Source organism: Chiloscyllium plagiosum, unplaced genomic scaffold (genome assembly GCF_037043375.1).
Source record: "Chiloscyllium plagiosum isolate Xiang-an unplaced genomic scaffold, Cpla_swu_hap1 HiC_scaffold_3, whole genome shotgun sequence".
NCBI lineage: Eukaryota > Metazoa > Chordata > Chondrichthyes > Orectolobiformes > Hemiscylliidae > Chiloscyllium > Chiloscyllium plagiosum.
This window is the reverse complement of record NW_028270141.1, coordinates 126,357,033-126,370,280: the sequence shown is the minus strand read 5'-3', so window position 1 is coordinate 126,370,280 and position 13,248 is coordinate 126,357,033. Positions and strand designations below refer to the sequence as shown.

At 43.3% G+C, this 13,248-nt stretch overlaps 1 protein-coding gene across 1 annotated transcript in view; it reads right to left on the bottom strand.

Moving 5' to 3' along the window:
- Positions 1-1,012: 1,012 nt before the first annotated feature.
- The window catches only part of LOC148151322 (heme-binding protein 2-like), a 58,085-nt gene continuing 45,849 nt past the window's right edge, over positions 1,013-13,248 (bottom strand). The window contains exons 2-6 of the mRNA XM_087976342.1: positions 10,243-10,379; positions 9,895-10,157; positions 7,096-7,225; positions 4,410-4,584; positions 1,013-2,641 (exon numbers count right to left, since the gene is read on the bottom strand). Of these exons, the coding sequence (XP_087832468.1) occupies positions 2,467-2,641; positions 4,410-4,584; positions 7,096-7,225; positions 9,895-10,026 (612 nt within the window). The 5' untranslated portion in view covers positions 10,027-10,157; positions 10,243-10,379 and the 3' untranslated portion in view covers positions 1,013-2,466. The remainder of the gene's footprint in view (positions 2,642-4,409; positions 4,585-7,095; positions 7,226-9,894; positions 10,158-10,242; positions 10,380-13,248) is intronic.

Sequence of the window (13,248 nt, the reverse complement as noted above, 5' to 3'; positions counted from 1 at the left end):
AAGGGAGACGAGATCACACTGTTATGAGCGATGGGAGGGGAAAGGGCAGAACCACAGGTCATGGTCAGATGTGGCTGAGGGCCCTGTCAACCACAGTGGCAGGAAACCATAGTTATGGAAGAAGGAAGCCATGTCAGCAGCGCTGCTTTGGAAGGTGGCATCATCCAACAGATACGATATCGGTGAAGGAACTGGGAGAGGGATGATGGGAGTTCTTGCAGGAGGTGGGGTGTGGCGAATTGCAGTGAAGGTAGCTATGGGAGTCAGTGGCTTTGCAGTGGATGGCAGTGGACAGTTTATTCACCAAAATGGGGATGGAGAGGTCAAGGTAAGGAATGGAAGTGATGGAAATGGACAGTGTGAAAGTTATAGAAGGGTGGAAGTTGGAGACAAAATACACAATTTTCTTCAAGGTCCGGATGGGAGCAAAAGGCAGCGCCCAAACAGTTGTCGAAGTAAAGAATTGTGGGAGGGTATCTGTGTAGGACTGGAACAAGGATTGTTCCACATACTCCATAAAGAGACAGGCAGAACTGGGGCTCATGCAGGTGTCCATCGCCACTCCTTTGACTTGGCCGAAGTGAGGTGAATTAAAGGAGAAATTGTTCAGTGAGAGAACAGATTCAGCCAGGCAGAGGAGTGTGGTGGTGGATAGGGAGTGTGCAGGCCTCTAGTCTAGGACAAAGCCAAGAGCTGTCAAACCATCCTGGTGGGGACTGGAGGTATTGAGGGATTGGGCATCTATGGTGTGGCAAAGTTGGTATTGTTTTGTTTTCCTTATTGCCTTGTTTTCCTTATTACTTCACTGTTTTGTTATACAGCAAAGACAGTAACTGGATCTTCCACCAGATGGTGACGATCCATCCGCTGCATGATTTGATTAACTGATGGATCCGACTCAAGGATCTGATTGGCCTGCACTACTCCTACCTTGTGAGTATGTATGCATGGGCCTTCCCCAAATTAACACTGTGGCCAGCCTTATAGTCAACGTCCACACCCACAAACAAAGTGTTGTCATGCATCACCCTTTATTTCACAGTGAGTATACATTCCCAGCAGTTAGAAAAATATCAGATAAGCAAAGGCGAGAAAATAAAGGCTTATTTACTCCATAAAAGAAACCTGTGAATGTGTCATTTTAAACAGGAATAAAACCTTTTCAGAATCACAGATTCAGTTTGTCTGTGCTCAATATGCGAAGATACTTTTGAGGAAGTCAGAATTGTATTTCATCTCCAGTCTCTGGATAATGATTTGGACCAATTTTAAAGTGCTTCATATTGGAGTCTCAAACAGATTCAATGCCCCATTGGCAGGTGCCTCCAGTGAATATGTTGCCCTCTGACTGGGCACCATCTATGGTTGATCCAGTCATATTTGTCCAATTGTAATTTCACTGTACAGAAGGCACACATAGATTGAAATTTGCAAGCTGGGCTAAAAAATCCTCTGCATCGTTACAATTTAAGCATTCCCTTGTAAGTAAATATTTCGATCTGAAACTAATAGAGAGGTAGAGAACCCAACTCCAATCTCACATCTGAAAAGTGTCATGATTTCACACGTAATTACTTCAGTACTTTGTGCTCTGCAACAATACACTGTTCTGTTATCAACTTTAAACATTCTGATGAGCATGACTGGAGTAAGCAAATATAATCCATTGCTGTGTGAAGAGAGAACATTTTGGAACTTATCCTATCACCAGAAACTTCTTGACCTCAGTTTGTACCCAATTTATTTAAAGCAACTTTATAGAAAAGGGAAATTAGTAAATAGATGAATCCCTGTTAGCGCAGAGTCTACTACCTGTGAACAATTGGGATTAATCCGATGTGTGTGTGAGACTTTAAGATCAAATCACCAGAGGAGTCACGAAAGTCTTTCCCCTCTCCCTAAGATCCAGGTATCAGAAATGAATCCAGTCCTCCATTTGAAGCCAAGCCATTGTTTTATAAATATTTACCATCACTTCCTTCCCTTTGTGCTCTCTGCAATTTCTTTTAACTGGGAAATGACAGGACTGCAGTTCCTAGCGAGAGCGAAGAACTAAAGAACTACCTACCCAGGATTATGTGTTGACACTTTGAATTGAATACATGCAAGAGGAGCTTCAGAAAGTAATTGACCAAAAACATTTGAAAACTGAATGTCCAACAGAATCAGAAAAGGCAAAAAAAACCTGACTGTTGAAGTGAACAGAGCTGAAGTAAGCTCATGCCAAAATGAGGCACTGTGAGTTGGAGACAAAACTTTCTCACTGCTGGTGAAGGGCAGTGTTTATGAAGAGGACCATAGGGCTCTGAGGAGAGGAGATTGGGGGAACTGTTCGATACTGCAAATACTGGCCCATGCACAGAGTGAAATCCAATGTGTACCAGATGGGAGATCAAAAAAGCTTAGAAACATAGAATAGTATTAAGCACAGCTCACTGTTTGATGTCTGAAATGTTTAGAAAAGTTTTAACTTTTCTTTTGAAAGGCAACTTCCATTAGCCCACGTTTGTTAAACCAACCGATGTAAAAGAAACTGCTCTCAAAGGATTTGCTGTCAGCTTCCAAGTCCTTCTTCAATTGAAGCACACGATCTCCGTATGCTTGGCTGCTAAGATTACTGCCATCTTTTTCATCAAAAGCCCTGCAACAGAGTGAAGTAAATGTAAGTTTACTTTGGAGCATAAGGCCATTGAAAAGAAGAACAACAGCAGGCTATTCAGCTCCCACTTGAAATAACTGTAATAGAATAGAACATCAGATATCACAGGGAAATGATGTAGTTTGGGTGGGGCTCTGATCAAAGAGAGTGAAAGTATTCTTCCAAACACCACCAAGTGAGATATTTGTGAGAATGACAGAAAGAAGAGAAGCCCACCTTCAGATAAACGGGCTCAGTTGAATGGGGAGGTATTGCCATGTTCTCCGAAGTAGGAAGTGAAGGTTTTGTGACGTGTGTCGACTCAGTAAAAGGTTTGTGTTAATCAGCATCTGCACCTGATGTGAGCAGCCCATTAATCACAGTCTGACCAGATTTTGAGTCACGTGGGTAAAAGAAGTGACGCACTTAATGTAAAAGACTTTGGTACAATACTCATAGAGATCAACACAGTGAGAAAATTAAACTTCTCAAATAATCCAGGCAAAAAAAACTGATGGCAAAAGTTTAGCTTTTGCAAACAGATGATATAAATCAAGAAAACTACACAGTCATAGAGATGGACAGCATGAAAACAGCCTTTGGTCCAACTTGTCCATGCCAACCAGATATCCTAACTTAATCTGATCCCATTTGTCAGGAGTTGGCCCATATCCCTCTGAACCCTTCCTATTAATATACCCATCCAGATGCCTAATGATGGTGAGACAAAAAGTGTTCAGCTATGTAAAGTGAGGCTTGAGTGTCTGGAGAAGAGTGGAGAATTTGTGGTAGGAGTACAGGTCAAACTCTCAGCTCCAGGAATACAACTTATCATTGCAAATGATAGAGCTGATACATCGATATCAGCTCTACTCTAGTTGAAAAGCCAGTGGAGGTGCAGGCAACTGAAGCAATGCAGGATGTTTATCCAGGAATCTTCCCAGATTGTGTCTTAATGAGATCACAGAGTCACAAGCTGAAGCAGGAGAGATCAAAAGGCACAGATAAGGAGGCATTATCCAAGACTGTTTTTGATCAGATAAGTGGGACAGAGCAGGAGCCAATTGTTAAAAATGCAAGTATCTTTCGATCTGCGAAGCTTATTGAGTTACAGCAGAAAGGTGAGAATTTAAAGCAGTTGTATCAAAAGGCATATACATGGAAGGAGAGTGAATGTATCCCTGTGCAATATTACCTGAAAAATGATGCCTTAATGAGGAAATGGAGACGATCACACATTCAAGCAGATGAGAAATGGGCAGATGTTCATCAGATTGTTTTGCCAGTAGAATTTAGGAGGTGTTGGAGTGGCACATGAGCTAGCACTTGGAGGTCATATCGGAATGAGGAAAACACAGGCTAAAATACAAAGATTTTTACTGGCCTGGACTACACAAAGATGGAGTTGAATTTTGCCAGGCATGTCATACATGTCAGCTAATAGGAAACCGCAGGCAGTAATAAAACCTGTACCTTTAATACCTATTCCAGCATATGAGGAATCTTTCACAAGAGTCTTGATTGATTATGTAAGTCACCTACCTCAAACAAAAAGTGAGAATAAGTACTTATTAACAATAATGGATATATTGACTAGATTTCCTGAGGCAGTCCCATTACACAATATCACAACGAGAAGGGTTGTAGAAGAATTACTTAAAATGTTCACTGAACATGGACTACCAGTAGAGACACTGTCACAATATCAACCCTTTGCTTCAGGAGACACAAAAAAAGCATTTTAAGTCATTTTGTTACACATCATACTCACCTGATATAGAACCAATCATGAATTTTTGCTCCGATTTGAACCAATGGATCTTTTGGCTGAGGTGCACTTGTGACTTGAGGAGTTAATATAACAAACACTTTGAAGTTATCTTGTATTTTGCCATCTTTTATGTATCCAATGATTCCCCAAGGGGCCTCGAGAGGAACAATTGTTTCTGCAGACAAAAGGGAACACAGTTGCAGTGTTTGACAAGGTGATAATTAGGGGCATTGCCTGTCGTGATTTAAAAGTTACAAATGGGGGAGGCATGATGGACTGGTTAACACCCTACACATCTATCATTCTCTTGAAATACCTGTAGCCCTGCTTGATTGACAGCTCTAGTTAGAGACAAAAAAAACAGCAAATGCAGGAATCCAAGATGAACAAGCAGGAGGCTGAAAGAGCACAGCAAGCCAGACAGCATCAGGACTGAAGAAGGGTTATACCTGAAACATTGACTTCTCCACCTGATTGACAGCTGTGACTGTGAGTAGTATTGTCACCTTCACAATATTTATTTAATCGAGCTTAAGAGTTTAAGTGTTTGTGGTTTCTGCAGTTAAAGCTGCAATGGGTTTTGATGATTGCCAACATTTATATCCCGCCATAAAAAGAGATTTATTTTAACGTAGTGGAAAGTTATGAAAGAATAAACTTCTAAAAAAATTTTCATAAATCCTGCTGTCAATATGCGGTTCATTGCTTCTGTACAGTGTACCGTGGGTAAATAGGCAGTGGTGCTCCCTAGCATTGGGGACTTGAGGGTCTATGGAGTTTGAGGGGCATACATTGACCTGGGCATACAAGAAACTGTAAGGTTTGTTTGTGGAAGGATGGAAGGTTGGTGTGGGGATGACGGAATGGGTTTGGGACAAAGACTGTAGGGTTTTTCTGTTTTTATTGGAACTGGGATGAAAAGGCTGCCTCCAAACTTTTTCCCAGGTTCATGGCCTGGCAGCAGCCCACAGCTGACTTCTGAGTGTCTTCCTTGTCATTTCCTCCAAGCGCAGGGGAGACAACTCTCACTGTCCATTTTCAGATAAAAATCCAGGCCTGCATCTCCAGATTCTCCAGCCAAGACAGACAGTTTCTCAGAATTCACCCTCTCAAGTGTCATCAGCAACTTGGATCTTGTAATGGGATCACCTTCTTCTAACATCTGGGGCCTCAGCACTTATATCCAGAGCATCCATTAATTATGCTTGCCATCATGAAAATGCTACTTTCATTTCTACTTCCTTTTTTCCTTCATTAACCAATACTCTTTCTTGCCGATATTTTACCTCCAATACTTACTGTCAAATTAGTATTTTATGAACAACCTTATCAAAACATTTTAGAACTTTAAGCATTCTATTGGTACTGATTCCCTTTTACCCTCAAAAACCTCTTGCTTTCATTACCTAGATCATTGAGGAAAGGAATTGGGACGTCATGTTGTGACTGTACAGGATACTGGTGAAGTCAGTTTTGGAATAATGTATACAGTCTTTGTTGCACTGCACAAGGAGAGATACTATTACATTGGAGAAGGTTGAGAAAAGGTTTGCCAGGATGTTACTGGGTCTGGAGGCTTTGAGTTATCAGGAGAGGCAGGATAGGCTGGGACCTTTTTCACTGGTGTGGCAGGGGTTGTGTGGTAACTTTATAGAGTCTTACAAGATCATGAGGGGCATAGATAAGACAAATAACAAATAACTCTGGGGTGTGTGAGTTCAAAAATAGAGGGCATCAGTTATAATGTGAGAGGAGAAACATTTAAAAGGAACCTGAGGGTCAATGATGTTTCTTATGTGGAATAAACTGCCAGAGGCAGTGGTAGATGCAGGTACAGTTACAACATTTAAAAGACATTTGGGCAAGTTGATGAATAGGAAAGATTTCAAGGAATATGGTCCAAACACGGGCAACTGGAACTAGTTTACTTTGGGAAACACGATCAGCATGGATGAGTTGGACTAAAGGGAATGTTTCTGTGCTATATGGCAATAACTCCATTACTGTATTTTCGCGTCTGGAGAGATTTGGAAAATTAGACCTCACAGTTCCATTTTTCAGAACCTTTTCTATTCTGTTGGTCTTCTTGAAATGTTTCTATCCTGGAATATTTATTTCCAAACATTGGTGACTTTGTAAGAATATCTCTGGGTACTGGATCTATTTTCCTTTTATCTATTTATGTAACCAGTTTACTTGAAGTATTACAAATGCTTTGTACATTCAATTTATTTACTGATAATCTTTCCATTGACCTTACTCACCGATACACTATTCCCACGAAACTCTCTGTCTCTTCCTATGTCACTTGGCTTACCTTTTTCCAGGTCACCCCTCTGCCCTATTGCCTTGACTTTTGTCCCTGAGATTAGAAAACCTTACTTTACCCCACCTAGCTCTGGGCTGGATAAGGTCGCCATGTCCAAAGACAAATCAGAGATCATGATTGGAATGAGAAAGTGTGCTTGGTTTCCCACTGTACCCATATATGGACAGCTTCCACAGATTCCAATAGGTTAGTAATGGAGGGCACAATGGACAGAATCCTGGAACGACCACTAAGATCAGCAAGCTGGAATCCTTTGGTCAGTGTGTATCTACAGACAGAAAGTTTCAAATAAGCCAGGTCAAATATGAAAGGGTTGTTTTCAATTCCAGTGTTACAGTGAAGGAACAGGAAAATTACCTGCATCATTGTGGAACTGTGAATATTCAAAAAATCTTTTGAGGCCGGCCTCCACCGCATTACTGATATCCATTCCGTCTATTTCTGTTTCAACCCAGGGGACAGGCTTAAATTCTGCTTCTTCATAACCCTAAAACAAGAAAATAACATTTATTAAAATATGATGTGTGGGAAATCGTGTCTCACGAACTTGATTGAGTTTTTTGAAGAAGTAACAAGATTGATGAGGGCAGAGTGGTGGCCATGATCTATATGAACTTCAGTAAGGCATTTGACAAGGTTCCTCATGGAAGACTGGTTAGCAAGGTTAGATCTCACGGAATTCAGGGAGAACTAGCCATTTGGATACAGAACTGGCTCAAAGGTAGAAGACAGAGGGTGGTGGTGGAGGGTTGCCTTTCAGACTGGAGGCCTGTGACCAGTGGAGTGCCACAAGGATCGGTGCTGGGTCCTCTACTTTTTGTCACTTACATAAATGATTTGGATGTGAACAAGTAGGTGTACTTGGTAAGTTTGCAGATGACAACAAAATTGGAGGTGTAGTGGGCAGTGAAGTTACCTTGGAGTACAACATGATCCTGACCAAATGAGCCAATGGGCTGAGGCATGGCAGATGGAGTTAATTTAGATAAATGTGAGGCACTACCTTTTGATTAAACAAATCACAGCAGGATTTATATACTTAATAGTACGGTCCTAGTGAGTGTTGCTGAAAAAAAACCTTGGAGTGTAGGTTCATAGCTCCTTGAAAGTAAAGTCGCGGGTAGATAGAATAGTGAAAAAGGAGTTTGCTATGCTTTCGTTTATTGGTCAGAACATTGAGTATAGGAGTTGGGAGGTCATGTTGAGGCTATAGAGGACATTGGCTCAGACACATTTGGAATATTGCGTGCAATTCTGGTCTCTTTCCTAACGGAAGAATGTTGTGAAATTTGAACGCGTTCCAAAAAGATTTACAAAGATGTTGCCAGGGGTGGAGGATTTGAGCAAAAGGGAGAGGCTGACTCTGCTGGGGCTGTTGTCCCTGGAGCACCAGAGGCTTAGGGGTGACCTTATAGATGTTTGTAAAATCATGAGGGGCATGGATATGATAAGTAGACAAACTCTTTTCCCTGGGGTAGGGGAGTCCAGAAATAGAGGGCATAGGTTTAGTGTGAGAGGAGAAAGATGTAAAGGGACCTAACGGGCAACCTTTCCACACAGAAGGTGGTAGGTGTATAAAATGAGCTGCCACAGGAATGGAGGAGGCCGGCACAATTATAGCTTTTAAAAGGCATCTGGATGGGAATGGAAATAGGGAAGGTTTAGAATTAGAATCTCTACAGTATGGAAATAGGCCCTTCGGCCCAACAAGTCCACACCGATCCTCCAAAGACTAACCCACCCGGACCCATTCCCCTACTCTATCTAATGCACCTAACCCGATGGGCAATTCAGCTTGGCCAATTCACCTGACTTGCACATCTTTGGATTGTGGGAGGAAACCAGAGCACCCAGAGGAAACCCACACAGACACAGGGAGAATGTGCAAACTCCACACAGACAGTCGCTCGAGGCTGGAATTGAACCCGGGTCCCTGGTGCTGTGAGGCAGCCATGCTAGCCACTGAGCCACCTACAAGTTTAGAGGGATATGGGCCAAGGACTGGCAAATGGGACTAGATTAGTTTAGGATAACTGGTTGACATGGATGAGTTTGACCAAAGGGTCTGTTTCCGTGCTGTACATCTCTATGAGTGTAAAGTGTCTCTGAAAAAGAACTTTGTTCAGAGGACTGTCCCAGGTGTCTGGATGGAGCATTAAGGTGTCATTTAAGCTTTGAGTTTTAAAGGGAATTGGGAGATGTTGTTGGGATCTTGGTCTCAACACTTCTTAATTCATTTTGTTTTCCATGCAACTCTTTCATCTTGGTCATTTTTTGCACAATGGGCCATTTTCTCCCTTGGGTCTTTGGTATAAAATGTATGGAATGTTATTGAAAATCTTCCACACTCAGTTACTGCAGATGTACACAAGATCAAGAAAATGTCAATGGCCTTGAATTTGGTCCTCGTTTCTGGTTGAGAAATTTAGACAAAAAATAACCAATTTCAAAAGAATGTCTGATATTAGAAACAGGAACAAGGCAGTAAGATTTTGGCTGATCTTTGACTACACTTGATCTTCCAGTTTCTCACCTTGTTATGATACCTCCTGATGTGTTTTGAGCCCAAAGATTTATCTACCCCAGCCTTGAATATTCTCACCAGTTGATCATCGACAACTAAATAGTCTAAAGATTGATGATCATCTGAGTGAAGCTGGAGATTCCACAACAGGCTCATCGCTGCTTTCCAATGCTATCCCTATCTCCCTTGATATTATTTAGAAATCTATTGATTGATGTCTTAAACATAATCAATGGCCAAGCTCCCAGGGGTAAAGGTTTCCAAACTTCACTGCCCTCTTCGTCAAGCGATTCTCATCTCAGTCCGAAATGGCTGGATCCCTTATTCTGAGACTGTGTTCTCCAATTCCCGAGACTCCAAGCCAACAGAAACACCCTTTCTACATCTACCTTAGCTGGTCATTTAAGTGTTTTTAAAATGTCAATGAGTAGACCTCGCAGTCTTGAAAACTCTGGAGATTATGTGCCCAATCTGTTGTCCTAAGGATGAATATCAGTGCAGTCAATTTTCAGAGTTGAGGGGTAGAGTGGTTGTGGGCGATTGGTTACAGGCTTTCGATCTGAAAACAGTCATTAAATAATTTATACTGGTACAAAAATGACAGAATGCAATAAACTTTGAATCGTACTTACATTCTCCAAGATGGCAGCCTGTGGTTCAGGACAGTCCAATTCTTCACAGAAATTGTCCACTTCTTGTACGTCGTCCTGCGCAGCAACCAGATACCCGAAGAGGACAGACACAGTTAAGAAGAGTCTCAGCATCTTGGTGTCTGCTCAAATCGGTCTTGAACGCACTGACTGACTCTCAGCACCTTCAGGTCGATCTGATGTTTGAGTAGAGACTATGGATCGCTTTATACTGTTTTGGGGTGATGGTTTTGAATATGGCTTGGCTGCAGGCATGAATGTCACATGATAAGGAAACAGATACAGAAACACTACAGCTGACTAAATATGGAAATATTATTTTATTACAACCTTGTGATGGATCATGGGTCCAGTTCGTCCTTTCTGTGGATAGTCAGAGGCTGGATACACCAAAAGATATGAATCAGTGTCCCTCAGAAATCCTGATCCAATCTTGTGTCCTAAAGTCTTCGGGTGGGTCTCTCACCCTGAATTCGATGTGGAGAATTGGAGAGATCTGATTAGATTCCTACAGTATGAAAACAGGCCCTTCAGCTCCACAAGTCCACATTGACCCTCAGAAGATTAACTCACCCAAATCCATTCCCCCACTCTATATTTACCCCTCAGCAAAAGAGAGGACTGTAGATGCTGGAGATCAGAGTCAAGATTAGAGTGGTGCTGGAAAAGCACAACAGGTCAGGCAGCATCTGAGGAGCAGGAAAATCAACGTTTTGGGCAAAAGCCCTTCAGGAATGATTCCAGATGAAGGGCTTTTATCTGAAACATTGATTTTCCTGTTCCTCAGATGCTGCCTGACCTGTTGTGCTTTTCCAGCACCACTCTAACCTTGACTATATTTACTCCTGACAAATGCACCTAACACTATGGGCAATTGAGCATGGCCAATTTACTGAACCTGCACGCCTTTGGATTGTGAGAGGAAACCAGAGCACCTAGAGGAAACCCACGCAGACACGGTGTGAATGTGCAAACTCCACACAGACAGTCGCCCGAGGCAGGAATCAAACCCGCATCCCTGACTCTGTGAGGCTGCAGTGCTAACCACTGTGCCGACTCACTGAGTTTGCCCAAGAAATAATTCATGGATAATAAAAACATTTCTAATTCCAGGTTAACTATACAGTTCACCCACTTGATTCCCACAGTGCCCCCACCTTCGATGTCACCAAATTCCCTGGCTACACAACAGTACTACAACCCACTATTCAACCATTCTGTGTGGATCTGGTTGTCCAGCATCACCCAATTATACCATTGACCAGGTGATTAACCCTGTCATCACCAGACTAGCCCTTCTGATCCAATGAACAACCCACCATGTGACTACACCCCATCCTGATCTGACTTTCCCCAGACTGAACCAACCACTCACATATGTGTAGAACTGCAGGAGATAGGCGAGGTCCTCAATGAATATTTCTCCTCAGTGTTTACTGTGGAGAAAGACATGGTGACGTGAGAACTTGGGGAAGTTAATGTGATACCTTGAAGACAATCCATATCAGAGTCGAGGATTGCTGGATGTATTAGAATATATGAAGGTGGATAAATCTCTGGTCCTGGCCAGATATACCCAAGAACGCTACCACAGAGGAGAGAAGAAATTGCAGGGACCCCGGCTGATATTTTTACATCATTGTTAGCCACGGGTGAGGTTCGGGAAGGCTGGAAGGTAGCAAATGGTGTGCCCTTATTCAAAAAAGACAGCAAAGAAAAACATGGAAACTATTGACCAGTAAGCCTAACCTCTGTGGGAGGTAAGTTACTTGAAAAAATTCTAAGAGAGAAGTTATACATGCTTTTGGAAAGACAGAGTTTGATTAAGTGTAGTCAGCATGGCTTTGTGCATGGGAGATCATGTTTCAGTTCTTGTTAGAGTTCTTTGATGAAGTGACCAGGAGAGTTGACAAGGACAGAGTGGTAAATGTAGTCCACATGGACTTCAATAAGGCCTTTGATACGGTTCCACATGGTAGGCTGCTCTAGAAGGTTAGATCGCATGGAATCCAGAGAGAGCTGGCAAATTGGATACTCAATTGGCTTGATGGTAGGAAGCAGAGGGTAAGAGTGGAAGGATGCTTGTTATGCAGGAGGCCTGTGACTGGTGGAGTCCCTCAGGGGTCGGTGTTGGGCCCATTACTGTTTGTTATTGAGAGCGATGATTTGGATGAGAATGGGCAAGGCATGATTAGTAAGTTTGCAGATAACATTGAAGTAGGTGGTATTATGGACAGAGAGGAAGGCTTTCAGAAAATGCAGCAGGACTTTGATCAGCTGGGGAAGTGGGCCGAGAAATAGCAAATGGAGTTTAATATAACAAGCGTGAGGTCTTGCATTTTGGAACGACAAATCAAAGCAGGAGTTTCTTGGTGAATGGTAGGGCCTTAAGGAGTGTAGTGGAACAGAGAGACCTTGGAGTTCTGGTGCACAGTTCCCTGAACGTGGAGACCTACACCCCAAGTAGATGGGGGAGTGAAGAAGGCTTTTGGCACACTGGCCTTAATTATGGTGGGGGTGGGAGAGAGTGGCATAGAGTACAATAGGTCAGTGGGGAAGGAGATGAAGGTGATAGGTCAGGGAGGAGAGGGTGGAGTGGATAGGTGGAAAAGGAGCTGGGCAGGTCGGACAAGTCCGGACAGGTCAGGGGATCGAGTTTCTGGAGGTTAGAAGCTAGGATGAGGTGGGGGAAGGGGAAATGAGGAAACTGTTAAAATCCACATTGATGCCCTGGGGTTGAAGTGTTCCGAGGCGGAAGATGAGGCGTTCTTCCTCCAGGCGTCTGGTGGTGAGGGAGCGGCGGTGGAGGAGGCCCAGCACCTCCATATCCTCGGCAGAGTGGGAGGGGGAGTTGAAATGTTGAGCCACTGGGCGATGTGGTTGATTGGTGCGGGTGTCTCGGAGATGTTCCCTAAAGCGCTCTGCTAGGAGGCGTCCAGTCTCCCCAATGTAGAGGAGACCGCATCGGGAGCAACGGATACAATAGATGATATTAGTGGATGTGCAGGTAAAACTTTGATGGATGTGGAAAGCTCCTTTGGGGCCTTGGATGGAGGTGAGGGAGGAGGTGTGGGCGCAGGTTTTACAGTTCCTGCGGTGGCAGGGGAAAGTGCCAGGATGGGAGGGTGGGTCGTAGGGGGGCGTGGACCTGACCAGGTAGTCACGGAGGGAACGGTCTTTGCGGAAGGCGGAGAGGGGTGGGGAGGGAAATATATCCCTGGTGGTGGGGTCTGTTTGGAGGTGGCGGAAATGTCGGCGGATGATTTGGTTTATGCGAAGGTTGGTAGGGTGGAAGGTGAGCACCAGGGGCGTTCTGTCCTTGTTGCGGTTGGAGGG